General features: G+C 62.7%; 2 protein-coding genes across 4 annotated transcripts in view; both read right to left on the bottom strand.

Moving 5' to 3' along the window:
• Positions 1–43: 43 nt before the first annotated feature.
• On the bottom strand, positions 44–6,169 carry TRPT1 (tRNA phosphotransferase 1). 3 transcript variants are annotated; one of them, XM_054052536.1, is made up of 7 exons: positions 6,150–6,169; positions 5,781–5,862; positions 4,654–4,811; positions 3,298–3,469; positions 970–1,026; positions 634–744; positions 44–126 (listed from the first exon to the last, which is right to left on the bottom strand). In XM_054052536.1, the coding sequence occupies exons 2-7, from the start codon at positions 5,788–5,790 to the stop codon at positions 62–64; spliced, it is 573 nt and encodes a 190-aa protein (XP_053908511.1). In that variant the 5' UTR covers positions 5,791–5,862; positions 6,150–6,169; the 3' UTR covers positions 44–61. The 3 variants fall into 3 exon arrangements, with proteins under 3 accessions (XP_053908511.1, XP_053908509.1, XP_053908510.1); XM_054052534.1 differs by lacking the exon at positions 6,150–6,169 and adding an exon at positions 5,958–6,065; XM_054052535.1 differs by lacking the exon at positions 6,150–6,169 and adding an exon at positions 5,958–6,065 and having other exon boundaries at positions 634–720.
• A 711-nt stretch (positions 6,170–6,880) lies between these two features.
• Positions 6,881–20,710, bottom strand: part of SCYL1 (SCY1 like pseudokinase 1) — a 30,594-nt gene continuing 16,764 nt past the window's right edge. The window contains 8 exon segments of the mRNA XM_054052466.1: positions 6,881–7,011; positions 7,369–7,526; positions 7,528–7,556; positions 7,694–7,773; positions 8,971–9,099; positions 10,046–10,118; positions 12,148–12,336; positions 17,705–17,860. Of these exon segments, the coding sequence (XP_053908441.1) occupies positions 6,905–7,011; positions 7,369–7,526; positions 7,528–7,556; positions 7,694–7,773; positions 8,971–9,099; positions 10,046–10,118; positions 12,148–12,336; positions 17,705–17,860 (921 nt within the window). The 3' untranslated portion in view covers positions 6,881–6,904.

The following is a 20,710-nucleotide window of genomic DNA, read 5'->3' as shown; positions in this document are numbered from 1 at the left end:
TTATTGCCCCCCAATATTTGCCCCCCCATAATCACACAACGCATTCACAGCAGCGAATCCTTTATTGGGGTTCAGGGGGGTCGTCCCCCCCCCCCTCCTGGGGCCCCCCCAAAGGCAGTTCACACCCTGGGGGGGGGCCAATAAAGCTCCTGTTACCCCAAAACCCCCTTTCTGCCCCCCAAAACCCCCTTTTCTCCCCCAAACCCCCCTTTTTGCCCCCCAAAACCTCCTTTTCTCCCCCAAACCCCCTTTTTGCCCCCCAAAACCTCCTTTTCTCCCCCAAACCCCCTTTTTGCCCCCCAAACCCCCCTTTTTGCCCCCCAAACCCCCCTTTTTGCCCCCCAAAACCTCCTTTTCTCCCCCAAACCCCCCTTTTTGCCCCCCAAACCCCCCTTTTTGCCCCCCAAAACCTCCTTTTCTCCCCCAAACCCCCCTTTTTGCCCCCCAAAACCTCCTTTTCTCCCCCAAACCCCCCTTTTTGCCCCCCAAAACCTCCTTTTCTCCCCCAAACCCCCCTTTTTGCCCCCCAAAACCCCCTTTTTGCCCCCCAAAACCTCCTTTTCTCCCCCAAACCGCCATGTTTGCCCCCCAAAACCTCTTCTTTGCCCCCCCTTTTTTTTGCCCCCCCCTTACGGTGCGGCCGCAGCTGTAGAACACTCCGGAAGAATCGGGGGGGGATGGTGGCATTGGAGTCCCCCGGACTGAGGATCACCCCATTTGCTGAGAGAAAAAAGGGGATCCCCGCTTTGGGGGGGGGGGACACACACACACAGTGCTTATGAGACCCCCAAAATCCTCCCTGAACCCCCAAACCCCACAGACCTCCAATGCCCCCCCAAATCTTCAAATCCCCCTCTGAACCCCCAAATCCTCTTTGCCCCCCCCTTTGCACCCCCAAACACTGGGACACCCCCCCCCAACCTTCTGAACCCCCCCTGTACCCCCAAATCCCGGTGCCCCCCCCCTCACCGGCGATCGCTGCGGGGCCATCGATGAAGATAACGATCTCGGAGTCCGCTCGGATCCCTGGGGGGGATTTGGGGGTTCAGGGGGGTACCCAGAGGGATTTGGGGGTGTTCAGGGGGGTCTCGGGGGGATTTGGGGGTTCAGGGGGTACCCAGAGGGATTTGGGGGTGTTCAGGGGGGGCTCGGGGGGATTTGGGGGTGTTCAGGGGGTACCCGGAGGGATTTGGGGGTGTTCAGAGGGGTCTCGGGGGGATTTGGGGGTTCAGGGGGTACCCAGAGGGATTTGGGGGTGTTCAGGGGGAGCTCGAATCCCTGGGGGGGATTTGGGGGTTCAGGGGGGTACCCAGAGGGATTTGGGGGTGTTCAGGGGGGGCTCGGGGGGATTTGGGGGTGTTCAGGGGGTACCCGGAGGGATTTGGGGGTGTTCAGGGGGGGCTCAGGGGGATTTGGGGGTGTTCAGGGGGTACCCGGAGGGATTTGGGGGTGTTCAGGGGGGGCTCAGGGGGATTTGGGGGTGTTCAGGGGGTACCCGGAGGGATTTGGGGGTGTTCAGGGGGAGCTCGGGAGGATTTGGGGGTTCAGGGGGGTACCCAGAGGGATTTGGGGGTGTTCAGGGGGAGCTCAGGGGGATTTGGTGGTTCGGGGGGTACCCAGAGGGATTTGGGGGTGTTTAGGGGGGTCTTGGGGGGATTTGGGGGTCTTCAGGAGGGGCTCAGGGGGATTTGGGGGTGTTCAGGGGGGTACCCAGAGGGATTTGGGGGTGTTCGGGGGGGCTCAGGGGGATTTTGGGGTGTTCAGGAGGGGCTCGGGGGGATTTGGAGGTGTTCAGGGGGTACCCGGAGGGATTTGGGGGTGTTCAGGGGGGGCTCAGGAGGTCTCTGTGGGGTTTTAGGGGTCTCTGTGGGGGTTTTGGGGGTCTCAGGGAGGGTAGTTGGGGGTCTCTGGGGGGTTGTGGGAGTTTTCGGGGGGCTCAGGGGCTTTTGGGGGGTCTCTGTGGGGTTTTGGGGGTCTTGGGGGGGGTCCTCTGTGGGGGTTTTGGGGGTCTCCAGGGGGGTTTTGGGGGGAATCTCTGTGGTATTTTGGGGGTCTCTGTGGGGGGTTTTGGGGGTCTCCAGGTGGGTTCTGGGGGGGTCTTTGTGGTATTTTGGGGGTCTCTGTGGGGTTTTCGGGGTCTCGGGGGGGGTCTCTGTGGGGGGTTTTGAGGGTCTCTGTGGGGTTTTGGGGGTCTCTGTGGGGTTTGGGGGTCTCTGTGGGGTTTTAGGGGTCTCGGGGGGGGGTCTCTGTGGGGGTTTGGGGGTTTCGGGGGGGGTCTCTGTGGTATTTTGGGGGTCTCTGTGGGGTTTTGGGGATTACGGGGGGTCTGTGGGGTTTTGGGGTCTCTGTGGGGGTGTTTTGGACATCTCCGTGGGGTTTTGGGGGTCTCAAGGAGGGTATTGGGGGGTCTCTGTGGTGTTTTGGGGGTCTTTGGGGGGGGTCTCTGTGGGGGTTTTTGGGGTCTGCGTGGGGGGTTTGGGGGGTCTTTGTGGTATTTTGGGGGTCTCTGTGGGGTTTTGGGGGTCTCTGTGGGGTTTAGGGGTCTCTGTGGTGTTTTGGGGTGTCTGTGGGGTTTTTGGGGTACCTGTGGTGTTCGGGGTTGTGGCGGTTGTTCTTGGGGTTGGGTCTGACCACTGCGCAGGGGGGGGTCCCCGGGCACCCCCCCCGCCAAGTGGATGTGGTTTTGGGGTCTCTGTGGTGTTTTGGGGTGTCTGTGGGGTTTTGGGGGTCCCTGTGTTGTTTGGGGGTGTCGGCGGTAGTTTTCGGGGTGGGGTCTGACCACTGCGCAGAGGGGGGTCCCCGGGCACCCCCCCCGCCAGGTGGATGTGGTTTTGGAGTCCCTGTGGCGTTCGGGGGTGGTGGCGGTTGTTCTTGGGGTTGGGTCTGACCACTGCCCAGAGGGGGGGTCCCCCGGGCACCCCCCCCGCCAGGTGGATGTGGTTTTGGGGTCTCTGTGGTGTTTTGGGGTGTCTGTGGTGTTTTGGGGGTCCCTGTGTTGTTTGGGGGTGTCTGTGGTTGTTTTCAGGGTTGGGTCTGACCACTGCACAGAGGGGGGTCCCCGGGCACCCCCCCCGCCAGGTGGATGTGGTTTTGGAGTCCCTGTGGTGTTCGGGGGTGTGGCGGTTGTTCTTGGGGTTGGGTCTGACCACTGCACAGAGGGGGGGGTCCCCCGGGCCGCCCCCCCGCCAGGTGGATGTGGTTTTGGGGTCCCTGTGTTGTTCGGGGGTGTCTGTGGTGTTTTGGGGGTCCCTGTGTTGTTTGGGGGTGTCGGCGGTTGTTTTCGGGGTGGGGTCTCACCACTGCACAGAGGGGGGTCCCCGGGCACCCCCCCCGCCAGGTGGATGTGGTTTCTGCCCATAACCGATAGCCCTTCGCGGCGGATTTGGGGCCATCGGCGCCGCCGCGTCCCGTGCGCGAGAGTGGGGGGCAGCGCGGGGGGGGAAAGCGCCCGCAGCTCCAGCAGCGGCACCTGCACCCCAAAACACAGACACCCCCAAGATAAACACCCCGGGAACCCCCAAATACCCACTGGGACCCCCAAATACCCCCCTGGAACCCCCAAATACCCCCTTTGAACCCAAAAATGCCCCTTTAAACCCCCCAAATACCCACTGGAGCCCCCAAATGCCCCCTGGAACACCCAAATACCCCCTGGAACCCCCCAAATACCCACTGGAACCCCCAAATACTCACTGGAACCCCCCAAATACCCACTGGGACCCCCAAATACTCCATTTGAACCCCCAAATACCCACTGGACTCCCCCAAATATCCCCTTTGAACCCCCAAATACCCACTGGAACCCCCAAATACTCCATTTGAACCCCTAAATACCCCCTTTGAACCCCCAAATACCCACTTGAGCCCCCAAATGCCCCCTGGAACCCCACAAATACCCACTGGAACCCCACAAGTACCCACTGGAACACCCAAATACTCACTGGAACGCCCCAAATACCCACTGGGACCCCCAAATACCCACTGGAACCCCCAAATACCCACTGGAACTCCCAGATACCCACTGGAACCCCCAAATACCCACTGGGACCCCCAAATACTCACTGGGACCCCCAAATACCCACTGGAACCCCCAAATACCCACTGGGACCCCCAAATACTCACTGGGACCCCCAAATACTCCATTTGAACCCCTAAATACCCCCTTTGAACCCCCAAATACCCACTGGAGCCCCCAAATGCCCCCTGGAACACCCAAATACCCCCTGGAACCCCACAAATACCCACTGGAACCCCACAAATACCCACTGGAACCCCCAAATACCTCCTGAAAACCCCCAAATACCCACTGGAACCCCCAAATACTCACTGGAATCCCCCAAATGCCCCCTTTGAACCCCCAAATGCCCCTTTGAACCCCTCAAATACTCACTGGAATCCCCCAAATGCCCCTTTGAACCCCCCAAATACCCCCTTTGAACCCCCAAATACCCCCTGGGGCCCCCCCCAGCCCCCCAAAATACACCCTGAGACCCCCCCAGCCCCCCAAATACCCCCTAGGACCCCCCCAAATACCCCCTGGGACCCCCCAGCCCCCCCAATACCCCCTAGGACCCCCCCAAATACCCCCTGGAACCCCCCCCAGCCCCCCAAATACCCCCTGGGCCCCCCAAATGCCCCCCGTCCCCCCCTTACCGGCAGGGAGTGCCCCTGGTTGGCGCGGATGCGCAGCGGGTGGGGGCGCAGCGTGAAGCGCCCTTTGGGGTCCCCCCCGACCACCCGACGCACGTCGTCCTCCGAGACCCCCGCAAAGAGGGGGAGCGCCAGCAGAGCCCCCACCTCAGCAAAGCCGTCTGCACCCCAAAACCCACAAGTTGGGGGGGGGGGGAGGGGAAAGGGGGCAGTTGGGGGGCAATAGGGGTCCCAGGGGGCATTTAGGGGGAACAGAAGGGTACTTGGGGGGGCAATGGGGGTCCCAAAGGGCATTTAGGGGGGAAAAGGGGGCATTTGGGGGGCAATGGGGGTCCCAGGGGGCACTTAGTGGGGGAAGGGGGGTTCTTGGGGGGGCAATGGGGGTCCCAGGGGGCATTTAGGGGGGGAAAGGGGGCATTTGGGGGGCAATGGGGGTCTCAGGGGGCATTTTGGGGGGGAAAGGGGGCATTTTGGGGGGGAAAGGGGGCAGTTGGGGGGCAATGGGGGTCCCAGGGGGCATTTTGGGGGGGAAAGGGGGCAGTTGGGGGGCAATGGGGGTCTCAGGGGGCATTTTGGGGGGGAAAGGGGGCATTTGGGGGGCAATGGGGGTCCCAGGGGGCATTTGGGGGGGGAAAGGGGGCATTTGGGGGGCAATGGGGGTCCCAGGGCGCATTTATGGGGGGAAAGGGGGCATTTGGGGGGCAATGGGGGTCCCAGGGGGCATTTGGGGGGGAAAGGGGGCATTTGGGGGGCAATGGGGGTCCCAGGGGGCAGTTGGGAGGGGGAAAGGGGGCATTTGGGGGGCAATGGGGGTCCCAGGGGGCAGTTGGGAGGGGGAAAGGGGGCAGTTGGGGGGCAATGGGGGTCCCAGGGGGCAGTTAGGGGGGGAAAGGGGGCATTTGGGGGGCAATGGGGGTCCCAGGGGGCATTTAGGGGGGGAAAGGGGGCATTTGGGGGGCAATGGGGGTCCCAGGGGGCATTTAGGGGGGGGAAAGGGGGCATTTGGGGGGCAATGGGGGTCCCAGGGGGCATTTAGGGGGGGAAAGGGGGCAGTTGTGAGTCTGAGGTGTCCCAAGGGGGCAGTTATGGGTCCGGGGGGGCAGTTATGGGTCCGGGGGTCCCCCACACACCGGGCCCCATGCTCAGCCCCACGGCGGTCGCCCCATGGCGGAGGACATAGCTCAGCTTCTTCGAGAGCCGCACAGAGGGGTCCTGAGGGGGGGCGGGGAGGGGGGCATTAGGACCCCCCCATTTTTACCCCCTCCCCTTTTTGGCCCCCCCTTATTACCCCCTCCCCCTCCTTTTACCTCCCGGCGCCTCCGCCCCCCCCCGTCAGCCATCGCGGCGTCACGTGACGCCGCCCTCACGTGACTCCGGCGCGCGCCCACATCCCCCCCAACACCACGTGACACAGCGCCGCGTTCCCGCCTACTTGTGACCGCGTGATCGCTCCCACCACGCCCACTTCGCCACGTGACCATCCCGGTCCCGCCCCATACCACGTGATCGCTTCCACCACGCCCACTGCGCCACGTGACCCATCCCGCTCCCGCCCCTATACCACGTGATCGCTTCCACCACGCTTATTTCACCACGTGACCTATCCCGATCCCGCCCGCTTCGCCACGTGATCGCTCCCACCACACCCACTTCCCCACGTGACCCGTCCTGATCCCGCCCCTTCTTTACCACGTGATCGCTCCCACCACGCCCACTCTGCCACGTGACCTATCCAGATCCCTCCCCTATGCCACGTGATCACTTCAACCACGCCCATTTCGCCACGTGACCTATGCCGACCTCGCCCGCTTCGCCACGTGATCACTCCCACCACGCCCACTTCCCCATGTGACCCATCCCGATTCCGCCCCTTCTTTACCACGTGATCGTTCCAACCACGCCCACTCGACCACGTGATTCACCCACCACGCCCACTCCGACACGTGATCACTTCCACCACGCTTTCGTCACGTGACCTATACCGATCCATCCCCTATACAACGTGATCGCTTCCACCACGCCCCCTTCGCCACGTGACCTATCCCGATCCCGCCCGCTTTGCCACGTGATCGCTCCTGCCACGCCCCCTTCACCACGTGACCCATCCCGATCCCGCCCCTTTACCACGTGATCGGTCCCACCGCACCACGTGATCGGTCCCGCCACGCCCACTTCGCCACGTGACCGCCCCCCCCCCCAGTAAATCTCCATTGGCTGTTGGCGGCCTTTATTCCTCCTCTCTTCCTTCTCCCCTTCAGTCCCGTTTCCGCGCCCCCAGTTTGGGGGGGCCCAGTTTGGGGGGGCCACGAGGAGCCCCGCGACGCTTCGGCTCTGGGCGCCGCGAGGCCGAGGGGGGCGGCTCTGGGGGGGGGGGGAAATGGGGTGAGGGGGGTACAGGGGAGCCCCAAAGAAAGAGGGGGTTCGGGGTGGGGGGGGACAGAGGAGCCCCAAAGAGGGGGTTCGGGGGAGGTCTCACCCATTGGGGGGGGCAGAGGAGTCCCAAAGAGAGGGTTCGGGGGGGGTCTCACCCATGGGGGGGACAGAGGAGCCCCAAAGAGGGGGTTCGGGGGGGGTCTCACCCATTGGGGGTCAGAAGAGCCCCAAAGAGGGGGTTTGGGGGGGTCTCACCCATTGGGGGGGGCAGAGGAGCCCCAAAGAGGGGGTTCAGGAAGGGGGGGCAGAGGAGTCCCAAAGAGGGGGTTCAGGGGGGGTTCTCACCTGTGGGGGGGGGCAGAGCCTCCCAAGCGTCGTCGCTGCCCCACTCCCCCCCCACCCCCCAATCCCCGTCCTCGGGTTGTGGGGGGGCAGGAGGGGAGGAGGGGGGGTCCGGTGGGGGGGGCTCTGGGGGGGGTCCCCCATCTTCTTGGCTGTTGGGGGGGGGGGGAGCTCGGGGGGGGCTCCATGTCCTGGAAAAGGGGGGGGGGGTCATTACATGGGACATGGCCCCCCCAAAATGTGTGCCCCCCCTTCCCTAAAATGCACCCCCCCACCTCCAAATGTGACCCCCACCCCCCCCAAATTGTGGGGGTGCCCCCCCCCTCACCTCGAGGCTCCCCCAATCGTCCCAGCCGTCGGGGTCCTGCGGGGGGGGCTCCTCGGAGGGGGGCGCCTCTTGGGGGGGCTCTGGGGGGGGGGGAACAGAGGTGAAAAGATGGGGGGGGGGGTGGTCAGGGGGACCCCTCTGATGGGGGGGGGGGAAACTGTGGGTTTGGGGGGGATTTTGGGGTCTGGGGGGGGGATTTTGGGGTGTTGGGAGGGATTTGGGGGTGCTGGGGGGGGCACTGAGGGTCCAGGGGGGGATTTGGGGGTCCGGGGGGGGATTTGGGGGTGCTGGGGGGGGGCACTGAGGGTTCAGGGGGGGATTTTGGGGTGTTGGGAGGGATTTGGGGGTGCTGGGGGGGCACTGAGGGTCCAGGGGGGGATTTGGGGGTGCTGGGGGGGGCACTGAGGGTCCAGGGGGGGGATTTGGGGTCCCCTCACGTTTTTGCGGGGGGTATTGGAGGGGTTTGGGGTCCCCTCACCTTTTGGGGGGGTCCTGGGGGGGGGGGTTTGGGGGTCCCCTCACCTTTTGGGGGTCCTTGGGGGGGAGTTTGGGGACCCCTCACATTTTGGGGGGGGGTTTGGGGGTCCCCTCACCTTTTAGGGGGGGTATTGGGGGGGGGTTTGGGGGTCCCCTCGCCTTTTTGGGGTGCCGGGGGGGGTCCCGGGGGGGTATTGGGGTTGGGGGGGGTTTGGGGGTCCCCTCACCTTTTTGGGGTGCCGGGGGGGGTCCCGGGGGGGGTTATTTGGGTTGGGGGGGGTTTGGGGTTCCCCTCACCTTTTTGGGGTGCCGGGGGGGGTCCTGGGGGGGGGTATTGGGGTTGGGGGGTGTTTGGGGTTCCCCTCACCTTTTTGGGGTGCCGGGGGGGGTATTTGGGTTGGGGGGGTGTTTGGGGTTCCCCTCACCTTTTTGGGGTGCCGGGGGGGTCCCGGGGGGTTTATTTGGGTTGGGGGGTGTTTGGGGTTCCCCTCACTTTTTTGGGGTGCCGGGGGGGTATTGGGGTTGGGGGGGTGTTTGGGGGTCCCCTCACCTTTTTGGGGTGCCGGGGGGGTCCCGGGGGGTTTATTTGGGTTGGGGGGTGTTTGGGGTTCCCCTCACCTTTTTGGGGTGCCGGGGGGGTATTGGGGTTGGGGGGGTGTTTGGGGGTCCCCTCACCTTTTTGGGGTGCCGGGGGGGTCCCGGGGGGTTTATTTGGGTTGGGGGGTGTTTGGGGTTCCCCTCACTTTTTTGGGGTGCCGGGGGGGTATTGGGGTTGGGGGGGTGTTTGGGGGTCCCCTCACCTTTTTGGGGTGCCGGGGGGGTTCCCGGGGGGGCCCCTTCTCCCCCCATGATCCGCGCGGTGATGGCGCTGACGGCCCACGAGACGGCGGCGCCCAAAGCGCCCCCCCCCGCGCCTCCACCGGGGGGCGCTGCACAGGGGGGGGGGGGCAGTTATGGACCCCCCAAAAGTGACACCACCCCCAAATCTCCCCCCCCGTTCTTACCCCATTTTAAACCCCCCATTTTGACCCCCCCAATTCCTGCCCCCCCCTTTTCACCCCCATTTTGACCCCCCAATTCCTGCCCCCCCACTTTTACCCCCGTTTTGCCCCCCCAATTCCTGACCCCCCCATTTTGCCCCCCCAATTCCTTCACCCCCATTTTGACCCCCCCAATTCCTTCACCCCCCCTTCACCCCCATTTTGACCCCCAAATTTTGAGCCCCCCCGTTTTCACCCCCCCATTTTGACCCCCCCAATTCCTGCCCTCCCGTTTTGACCCCCCAATTCCTTCCCCCCACTTTCACCCCCATTTTGACCCCCCCTAATTCCTGCCCCCCCATTTTGACCCCCCCAATTCCTTCCCCCCACTTTCACCCCCATTTTGACCCCCAAATTTTGACCCCCCAATTCCTGCCCCATTTTGACCCCCCCAATTCCTTCCCCCCACTTTCACCCCCATTTTGACCCCCATTTTACCCCAATTCCTGCCCCCCCATTTTGACCCCCCAATTCCTTCCCCCCCATTTTCACCCCCATTTTGACCCCCCCAATTCCTGCCCCCCCCCATTTTGACCCCCCTAATTCCTTCCCCCCCCTTTCGACCCCCCCAATTCCTTCCCCCCCACTTTCACCCCCATTTTGACCCCATCCATTTTGAGCCCCCCAATTTCTGCCCCCCCATTTTGCTCCCCCAATTCCTTCCCCCCATTTTGACCCCCCTAATTCCTGCCCCCCCATTTTGCCCCCCCAATTCCTTCACCCCCATTTTCACCCCCATTTTGACACCCATTTTACCCCCCCAACTCCTGACCCCCCCAATTCCTTCCCCCCCATTTTGCCCCCCCCAATCCTGCCCCCCCCCCCCCGTTTTTACCCCCCTCGGGGCTCCCTGCGCTCTCCGGCGCCGCCTCGAGGTGATCCAGGAAACTGCGGATGGCGCGAATGGCCTGGGGGGGGGCACTGAGTGAGGGACCCCAAAACCCCCCAGAGCCCCCCCAAAACCCCATAGGGGACCCCAAAAACCCCATAGGGGACCCCAAACCCCCCCCAGTGCCCCTCCGAACCTCCATAGGGACCCCCAAAACCCCATAGGGGACCCCAACCTCCCCCAGAGCCCCTCCGAACCTCCATAGGGGACCCCAAACCCCCCCAGAGCCCCCCCGAACCCTGAGGGGCCCCAAACCCCGCCAGAACCCCCCCGAACCCCCATAGGGGACCCCAAAACCCCCCCAGAGCCCCCCCGAAACCCCATAGGGGACACCAAAACCCCATAGGGGACCCCAAACCCCCCCAGAGCCCCCCCGAACCCCCATAGGGGACCCCAAAAAAAACCTTATCTCCCCCAAACCCCATTGGGGACCCTCCAAAGCCCAAAGGGGGACCCCCCAAACTCCTGTGGGGACCCCCAAAACCCTATTGGGGACCCCCAAACCCCAGTGAGGACCCCCAAAACCCTATTGGGGATCCCCAAGCCCCAGTGGGGACCCCCAAATTCCAAGGGGAGGGCCTCAAACCCCAGTGGGGACCCCCAAAACCCCCTTTATCCCCCCAAACCCCCATTGGGGACCCTCCAAACCCCATCGGGGATCCCCAAAACCCCAGTGGGGACCCCTTAAAGTCCAAAGGGGGACCCCCAAACCCCTGTGGGGACCCCCAAAACCCTATTGGGGATCCCCAAACCCCAAGAGGGGACGCCCAAACCCCCCCTTATCCCCCCCAAACCCCCATTGGGGACCCCCAAACCCCCCCTTATCCCCCCCAAACCCCATTGGGGACCCCCAAAACCCCCCTTATCCCCCCCAAAGCCCAGTGAGGACCCCCCAAAGCCCAAAGGGGGACCCCCAAACCCCTGTGGGGACCCCCAAAACCCCATTGAGGACCCCGCAAACCCCAAGAGGGGACCCCCAAACCCCAGTGAGGACCCCCAAAACCCCCCTTATCCTCCCTAAAGCCCCTTTTATGCCCCCCAAACCCCCACTGGGGACCCCCAAAAGCCCCTTATCCCCCCCAAACCCCCATGGGGGACCCCCCAAAACCCAGTGAGGACCCCAAACCCCCATTGGGGACCCCCAAACCCCCCTTATCCCCCCCAAGACCCCCCTTATCCCCCCAAAACCCCAGTGGGGACCCCCAAAACCCCCCTTATCCCTCCCAAACCCCATTGGGAATCCCCAAAACCCCACTGGGGACCCCCAAACCCCCCCTTATCTCCCCCAAACCCCATTGGGGACCCCCAAACCCCCCCTTATCCCCCCCAAACCCCCACTGGGGACCCCCAAAAACCCCCCTTATCCCCCTCAAACTCCCACGGGGGACCCCCAAAACCCCCCCTTATCCCCCTAAACCCCAGTGAGGACCCCCCAAACCCCAGTGGAGACCCCCAAAACCCCCATTATCGCCTCCAAACCCCATTGGGGAACCCCCAAACCCCAGTGAGGACCCCCAAAACCCCCCTTATCCCCCTCAAACTCCCATTGGGGACCCCCAAAACCCCCATTATCCCCCTCAAACTCCCACTGGGGACCCCCAAAACCCCCCTTATCCCCCTCAAACTCCCACGGGGGACCCCCAAACCCCCCCTTATCCCCCTAAACCCCAGTGAGGACCCCCCAAACCCCAGTGGAGACCCCCAAAACCCCCCTTATCCCCCCCAAACCCCCATTGGGGACCCCCAAAACCCCCCTTATCCCCCCCAAACCCCCATTGGGGACCCCCAAAACCTCCACTGGGGACCCCCAAACCCCCCCTTATCCCCCTAAACCCCAGTGAGGACCCCCCAAAGCCCAAGGGGGGACCCCCTAAATCCCATTGGGGACCCCCAAACCCCAGTGAGGACCCCCAAAACCCCCCTTATCCCCCCCAAACCCCCACTGGGGACTCCCAAACCCCCCCTTATCCCCCCCCAAACCCCCACTGGGGACCCCCAAACCCCCATTGGGGACCCCCCAACCCCCCAAGGGGGGGGTACCCCCAAACCTGGGCCTTGACGCCGGGGTCGGGGTCGTCGGTGAGAGCGCAGAGCGGCGGCAGAACCCGAAGGGCCAAATCCCGCGCGGAGAAAACGCCGCGAGCGGCGGCGAAGGCGGCGACGGCCGCGCAACGCGTGGGCGGAAAAGGGTCCCGCGTGGCCCTCGCCAGAGCCCCCGGGAGCACCCCGGAACGGGCCTGGCACCCCAAAAACCCATCAGCACCCCAAAAACCACCTCAGCACCCCAAAAACCACCTCAGGACCCCAAAAACCCATCAGAACCCCAAAAAAAACCCTCAGAACCCCCAAAAACCACCTCAGTACCCCAAAAATGGGCCCTCGCCAGAGCCCCCGGGAGCACCCCGCAACGCGCCTGGCACCCCAAAAACCCATCAGCACCCCAAAAACACATCAGCACCCCAAAAACCACCTCAGGACCCCCAAAAACACATCAGAACCCCCAAAATGGGCCCTTGCCAGAGCCCCCGGGAGCACCCCGGAACGCGCCTGGCACCCCAAAAACCCATCAGCACCCCAAAAACCACATCAGGACCCCCAAAAACACCCTCAGGACCCCCAAAACCCCATCAGAACCCCAAAAAAACCCTCAGAACCCCCAAAAACCACCTCAGCACCCCAAAAATGGGCCCTCGCCAGAGCCCCCGGGAGCACCCCGGAACACGCCTGGCACCCCAAAAACCCATCAGCACCCCAAAAACCACATCAGGACCCCAAAAACCACCTCAGAACCCCAAAAACACCCTCAGGACCCCCAAAAACCCCTCAGGACCCCCAAAAACCACCTCAGCACCCCAAAAATGGGCCCTCGCCAGAGCCCCCGGGAGCACCCCGCAACGCACCTGGCACCCCAAAAACCCATCAGCACCCCAAAAACCCATCAGCACCCCAAAAACCACCTCAGGACCCCCAAAAACCCCTCAGAACCCCCAAAAACCACCTCAGAACCCCAAAAATGGGCCCTCGCCAGAGCCCCCGGGAGCACCCCGGAACGCGCCTGGCACCCCAAAAACCCATCAGCACCCCAAAATCCCATCAGGACCCCAAAAACACCCTCAGGACCCCCAAAAACCCCTCAGAACCCCCAAAAACCACCTCAGCACCCCCAAAATGGGCCCTCGCCAGAGCCCCCGGGAGCACCCCGCAACGCGCCTGGCACCCCAAAAACCCATCAGCACCCCAAAAACCCATCAGAACCCCAAAAACCACCTCAGAACCCCCAAAAACCCCTCAGAACCCCCAAAAACCACCTCAGCACCCCAAAAATGGGCCCTCGCCAGAGCCCCCGGGAGCACCCCGGAACGCGCCTGGCACCCCAAAAACACCGCAGCACCCCAAAAACCCATCAGAACCCCCAAAAACCACCTCAGGGCCCCCAAAAACCCCTCAGAACCCCCAAAAACCACCTCAGCACCCCAAAAATGGGCCCTCGCCAGAGCCCCCAGGAGCACCCCGGAACGCGCCTGGCACCCCAAAAACACCGCAGCACCCCAAAAACCCATCAGCACCCCAAAAACCCATCAGAACCCCAAAAACCACCTCAGAACCCCCAAAAACCCCTCAGAACCCCCAAAAACCACCTCAGCACCCCAAAAATGGGCCCTCGCCAGAGCCCCCGGGAGCACCCCGGAACGCGCCTGGCACCCCAAAAACACCGCAGCACCCCAAAAACCCATCAGAACCCCCAAAAACCACCTCAGGGCCCCCAAAAACCCCTCAGAACCCCCAAAAACCACCTCAGCACCCCAAAAATGGGCCCTCGCCAGAGCCCCCAGGAGCACCCCGGAACGCGCCTGGCACCCCAAAAACACCGCAGCACCCCAAAAACCACATCAGGACCCCAAAAACACCCTCAGGACCCCCAAAAACCACCTCAGGACCCCCAAAAACCCATCAGAACCCCAAAAACGGGCCCTCGCCAGAGCCCCCGGGAGCACCCCGGAACGCGCCTGGCACCCCAAAAACACCGCAGCACCCCAAAAACCCATCAGAACCCCAAAAACCACATCAGCACCCCAAAAACACCCTCAGGACCCCAAAAACCACCTCAGAACCCCAAAAACCCATCAGAACCCCCAAAAACCAGTTCAGAACCCCAAAAACGGGCCCTCGCCAGAGCCCCCGGGAGCACCCCGGAACGCGCCTGGCACCCCAAAAACCCATCAGCACCCCAAAAATCCATCAGCACCCCAAAAACCACCTCAGGACCCCAAAAACCATCTCAGGACCCCCAAAACCCCATCAGAACCCCCAAAAACCACCTCAGCACCCCAAAAATGGGCCCTCGCCAGAGCCCCTGGGAGCACCCCGGAACGCGCCTGGCACCCCAAAAACCCATCAGCACCCCAAAAACCACATCAGGACCCCCAAAACCACCTCAGGGCCCCCAAAAGCCCATCAGAACCCCCAAAAACCCATCAGAACCACCAAAAACCACCTCAGCACCCCAAAAATGGGCCCTCGCCAGAGCCCCCGGGAGCACCCCGGAACACGCCTGGCACCCCAAAAACCCATCAGCACCCCAAAAACCACATCAGGACCCCAAAAACCACCTCAGAACCCCAAAAACACCCTCAGGACCCCCAAAAACCACCTCAGAACCCCAAAAACCACCTCAGCACCCCAAAAATGAGCCCTCGCCAGAGCCCCCGGGAGCACCCCGGAACGCGCCTGGCACCCCAAAAACCACCTCAGCACCCCAAAAACCACATCAGCACCCCAAAAAACCCCCGCAGGACCCCCAAAAACCCATCAGAACCCCCAAAAACCACCTCAGCACCCCAAAAACGGGCCCTCGCCAGAGCCCCCGGGAGCACCCCGGAACGCGCCTGGCACCCCAAAAACACCGCAGCACCCCAAAAACCCATCAGAACCCCAAAAACACCCTCAGGGCCCCCAAAAGCCCATCAGAACCCCCAAAAACCCATCAGAACCCCCAAAAACCACCTCAGCACCCCAAAAACGGGCCCTCGCCAGAGCCCCCGGGAGCACCCCGGAACGCGCCTGGCACCCCAAAAACCCATCAGCACCCCAAAAATCCATCAGCACCCCAAAAACCACCTCAGGACCCCAAAAACCATCTCAGGGCCCCCAAAAACCCCTCAGAACCCCCAAAAACCACCTCAGCACCCCAAAAATGGGCCCTCGCCAGAGCCCCCGGGAGCACCCCGGAATGCGCCTGGCACCCCAAAAACCCATCAGCACCCCAAAAACCACATCAGGACCCCAAAAACCACCTCAGAACCCCAAAAACACCCTCAGGACCCCCAAAAACCACCTCAGAACCCCAAAAACCACCTCAGCACCCCAAAAATGAGCCCTCGCCAGAGCCCCCGGGAGCACCCCGGAACGCGCCTGGCACCCCAAAAACACCGCAGCACCCCAAAAACCCATCAGAACCCCCAAAAACCACCTCAGGGCCCCCAAAAACCCCTCAGAACCCCCAAAACCACCCTCAGAACCCCAAAAACGGGCCCTCGCCAGAGCCCCCGGGAGCACCCCGGAACGCGCCTGGCACCCCAAAAACCCATCAGCACCCCAAAAACCCATCAGAACCCCAAAAACCCATCAGAACCCCAAAAACCACCTCAGGACCCCCAAAAACCCATCAGGACCCCCAAAACCACCCTCAGAACCCCAAAAACGGGCCCTCGCCAGAGCCCCCGGGAGCACCCCGGAACGGGTCTGGCACCCCAAAAACCCATCAGCACCCCAAAAACCCATCAGAACCCCAAAAACCACCTCAGAACCCCCAAAAACCCCTCAGAACCCCCAAAAACCACCTCAGCACCCCAAAAATGGGCCCTCGCCAGAGCCCCCAGGAGCACCCCGGAACGGGCCTGGCACCCCAAAAACCCATCAGCACCCCAAAAACCACATCAGGACCCCAAAAACCACCTCAGAACCCCAAAAACACCCTCAGGACCCCCAAAAACCACCTCAGAACCCCAAAAACCACCTCAGCACCCCAAAAATGGGCCCTCGCCAGAGCCCCTGGGAGCACCCCGCAACGCGCCTGGCACCCCAAAAACACCGCAGCACCCCAAAAACCCATCAGCACCCCAAAAACACTCTCAGGGCCCCCAAAAACCACCTCAGAACCCCCAAAAACCCCTCAGAACCCCCAAAAACCACCTCAGCACCCCAAAAATGGGCCCTCGCCAGAGCCCCCGGGAGCACCCCGGAACGCGCCTGGCACCCCAAAAACCCATCAGCACCCCAAAAACCCATCAGGACCCCCAAAAACCACCTCAGGACCCCAAAAACCACCTCAGCACCCCAAAAACACCCTCAGGACCCCCAAAACCACCCTCAGAACCCCAAAAACGGGCCCTTGCCAAAGCCCCCGGGAGCACCCCGGAACGCGCCTGGCACCCCAAAAACCCATCAGCACCCCAAAAACCACCTCAGGACCCCCAAAAACCCATCAGAACCCCCAAAAACCACCTCAGCACCCCAAAAACGGGCCCTCGCCAGAGCCCCCGGGAGCACCCCGGAACGCGCCTGGCACCCCAAAACCACCGCAGCACCCCAAAATCACATCAGCACCCCAAAAACCACCTCAGAACCCCCAAAAACCCATCAGAACCCCAAAAACCCATCAGAACCCCAAAAACACCCTCAGGACCCCCAAAAACCCATCAGAACCCCCAAAAACCACCCTCAGAACCCCAAAAATGGGCCCTCGCCAGAGCCCCCGGGAGCACCCTGGAACGAGCCTGGCACCCCAAAAACCCATCAGCACCCCAAAAACCCATCAGAACCCCAAAAAACCCCCGCAGGACCCCCAAAAACCCATCAGAACCCCCAAAAATGGGCCCTCGCCAGAGCATTTCTGGGGCTGTTTGGATGCATTTTTGGGGGTGCATTTTTGGGGGTGCAGCTTTGGGGGTGCACTTTTCAGCCCCCTGGGGTGCTGTTGGGGTGCATTTTTGGGGTGTCGGGGGTGCATTTTTGGGGGTGCAGGTTTGGGGGTGCAGTTTCTGTCCCCCAGGGGGTACTGTTGGGTTGCACTTTTGGGGCTGTTTGGATGCATTTTTTGGGGGTGCGGGTTTTGGGGGGTGTCTGGGGTGTATTTTGGGGGGTGCAGCTTTGGGGGTGCAGTTCTTGGGTCCCTGGGGGGTGTCAGCAGTGCATTTTTGGGGGTGCAGCTTTGGGGGTGCAGTTCTTGGGTCCCTGGGGGGTGTCAGGGGTGCATTTTTGGGTTGCGGGTTTGGGGGTGCAGTTTTCAGCTCCCTGGGAGGTGTCAGGGGTGCATTTTTGGGGGTGTCGGGTGTGCATTTTTGGGGTGCAGCTTTGGGGGTGCAGTTTCTGGCCACCAGGGGGTGCTGTTGGGATGCATTTTGGGGGGTGCATTTTTTGGGGTGCAGCTTTGGGGGTGTCGGGGGTGCATTTTTGGGGGTGTCAGGGGTGCATTTTTGGGGGTGCAGCTTTGGGGGTGCAGTTCTTGGGTCCCTGGGGGGTGCCAGGGGTGCATTTTTGGGGGTGTGGGTTTTGGGGGGTGTCGGGGGTGTATTTTTTTGGGGTGCAGGGTTTTGGGGTGCTCACCGCGGGCGGCAGGAGGGGGGCGATGCGCCCCAGGCAGAGGGTGGCGTTGCAGCGCAGCGGTCCGAGGCCGTCGCCCCCCTGCACGCGCAGCAGCAGCCGCAGCAGCTGCCCCCCCCGACGGCCCTCCCCCACCTTCGGCGCCAGCAGCACCATCGACTGCGGGGGGGGGGGGGAAAAGAGGGTACACATTAGGGGGGGACCCCCCAAAATCTGAGAACCCCAAAAGCCTTTGAGACCCCCCCCAAAATCCCATTGAGACCCCCAAATCCCTCTGAGCTCCCCCGACCCCCCCAAAAAGCTTTTAGGCTCCCCCCAAATCCCTCTGTCCCCCCCCCCCAAAATCCCTTTGAGACACTCCAAACCCTATAGGCCCTCCCCCATCTTCGGTGCCAACAGCACCATTGAATGGGGGGGGGGGAAAGGGGGTACACGTAAGGGGGGGACCCCAAAATCATCTCAGACCCCTAAAGCCCTTTGAGACCCCCCCCAAAATCCCTTTGAGACCCCCAAATCCCTCTGAGCTCCCCCGACCCCCCCAAAAAGCTTTTAGGCTCTCCCCAAATCCCTCTGTCCCCCCCCCCCCAAAATCCCTTTGAGACACTCCAAACCCTATAGGCCCTCCCCCATCTTCGGTGCCAACAGCACCATTGAATGGGGGGGGGGGGGGAAAGGGGTACACGTAAGGGGGACCCCCCAAAATCATCTCAGACCCCTAAAGCCCTTTGAGACCCCCCCCAAAATCCCTTTGAGACCCCCAAATCCCTCTGAGCTCCCCCGACCCCCCCAGAAAGCTTTTAGGCTCTCCCCAAATCCCTCTGTCCCCCCCCCCAAAATCCCTTTGAGACACTCCAAACCCTATAGGCCCTCCCCCCCCACCTTCGGCGCCAGCGGCACCATTGACTGGGGGGGGGGGGGAAAGGGGGTACACGTTAGTGGGGGGACACCCCAAAATCATCTCAGACCCCTAAAGCCCTTTAGGGCCCCCTCAAACTCCCTTTGAGACCCCCAAAACCCTCTGAGCTCCCCCAACCCCCCCAAAAAGCTTTTAGGCCCCCCCCCAAATCCCTCTGTCCCCCCCCCCAAAATCCCTTTGAGACACTCCAAACCCTATAGGCCCTCCGCCCCCACCTTCGGCGCCAGCAGCACCATTGACTGAGGGGGGGGGGGGGGGGGGGTACACATTAGTGGGGGGACCCCCCAAAATCATCTCAGACCCCTAAAGCCCTTTGAGACCCCCCCCAAAATCCCTTTGAGACCCCCAAATCCCTCTGAGCGCCCCCAACCCCCCCAAAAAGCTTTTAGGCCCCCCCCCAATCCCTCTGTCCCCCCCCCCCCAAAATCCCTTTGAGACACTCCAAACCCTATAGGCCCTCCCCCCCCACCTTCGGCGCCAGCGGCACCATTGACTGGGGGGGGGGGGGGGGGGGGGGTACACATTAGTGGGGGGACCCCAAAATCATCTCAGACCCCCAAAGCCCTTTGAGACCCCCCAAAAGCCCTTTGAGACCCCCAGCACCCTCTGAGCTCCCCCAACCCCCCCCAAAAGCTTTTAGGCTCCCCCCAAATCCCTCTGTCCCCCCCCCCCCGAAATCCCTTTGAGACACTCCAAACCCTATAGGCCCTCCCCCCCCCCCTTCGGCGCCAGCGGCACCATTGACTGGGGGGGGGGGGGAAAGGGGGTACACGTTAGTGGGGGGACACCCCAAAATCATCTCAGACCCCTAAAGCCCTTTAGGGCCCCCTCAAACTCCCTTTGAGACCCCCAAAACCCTCTGAGCTCCCCCAACCCCCCCAAAAAGCTTTTAGGCCCCCCCCAAATCCCTCTGTCCCCCCCCCCCCAAAATCCCTTTGAGACACTCCAAACCCTATAGGCCCTCCCCCCCCACCTTCGGCGCCAGCGGCACCATCGATTGGGGGGGGGGGGAAGGGGGTACAGGTTAGGGGGGGACCCCAAAATCATCTCAGACCCCCAAAGCCCTTTGAGACCCCCCCCAAAATCCCTTTGAGACCCCCAAATCCCTCTGAGCGCCCCCAACCCCCCCAAAAAGCTTTTAGGCCCCCCCCCAATCCCTCTGTCCCCCCCCCCCCAAAATCCCTTTGAGACACTCCAAACCCTATAGGCCCTCCCCCCCACACCTTCGGCGCCAGCGGCACCATTGACTGGGGGGGGGGGGGGGAAGGGGGTACACATTAGTGGGGGGACCCCAAAATCATCTCAGACCCCCAAAGCCCTTTGAGACCCCCCCCAAAATCCCTTTGAGACCCCCAAATCCCTCTGAGCTCCCCCAACCCCCCCAAAAAGCTTTTAGGCTCCCCCAAATCCCTCTGTCCCCCCCCCAAAATCCCTTTGAGACACTCCAAACCCTATCGGCAGGGAAAGGGGGTACAGGTTAGGGGGAGGGGGGACCCCCCAAAATCATCTCAGACCCCCAAAGCCCTTTGAGAACCCCCAAAATCCCTTTGAGACCCCCAAAACCACCCCCAAAGCCCTTTGAGACCCCCAAATCCCTCTGAGCTCCCCCAAACCCCCCCAAAAACCCCTCAGGGCCCCCCAAAAACCCCCATGTCCCCCCCCAAATCCCTTTGAGCTCCCCTAAACCCCCCCAAAATCCCCCCAAATTCCTTTAGGGCCCCCCCAAATCCCTTTGAGACCCCCAAATCCCTCTGAGCCCCCCCCAAATCCCCTTTGAGGTCCCCCCCCACCCCCCAAAAAGCTTTTAGGGCCCCCCCAACTCCCTCTGAGCTCCCCCAAAACCCTTTAAGGTCCCCCCAAAACCCTTTGAGACCCCCAAATCCCTCTGCTCCCCCCCAAATCCCCTTTGTGACCCCCAAACCCCCCAAACCCCTTTAGGGCCCCCCCAAATCCTTCTGCTCCCCCCCAAATCCCCTTTGTGACTCCCAAATCCCCCCAAACCCCTCCTCAGGGCCCCCCCCAAAGCCCTTGAGCCCCCCCAAAGCCCTTGAGCCCCCCCAAATCCCCTTGAGACCCCCAAACAACTCCTCAGG

The sequence above is a fragment of the Cuculus canorus genome, chromosome 34 (genome assembly GCF_017976375.1).
Source record: "Cuculus canorus isolate bCucCan1 chromosome 34, bCucCan1.pri, whole genome shotgun sequence".
Taxonomy (NCBI): domain Eukaryota; kingdom Metazoa; phylum Chordata; class Aves; order Cuculiformes; family Cuculidae; genus Cuculus; species Cuculus canorus.
Note: the sequence above shows the minus strand (reverse complement) of the source record. Positions and strands in the feature narration are given on the sequence as shown.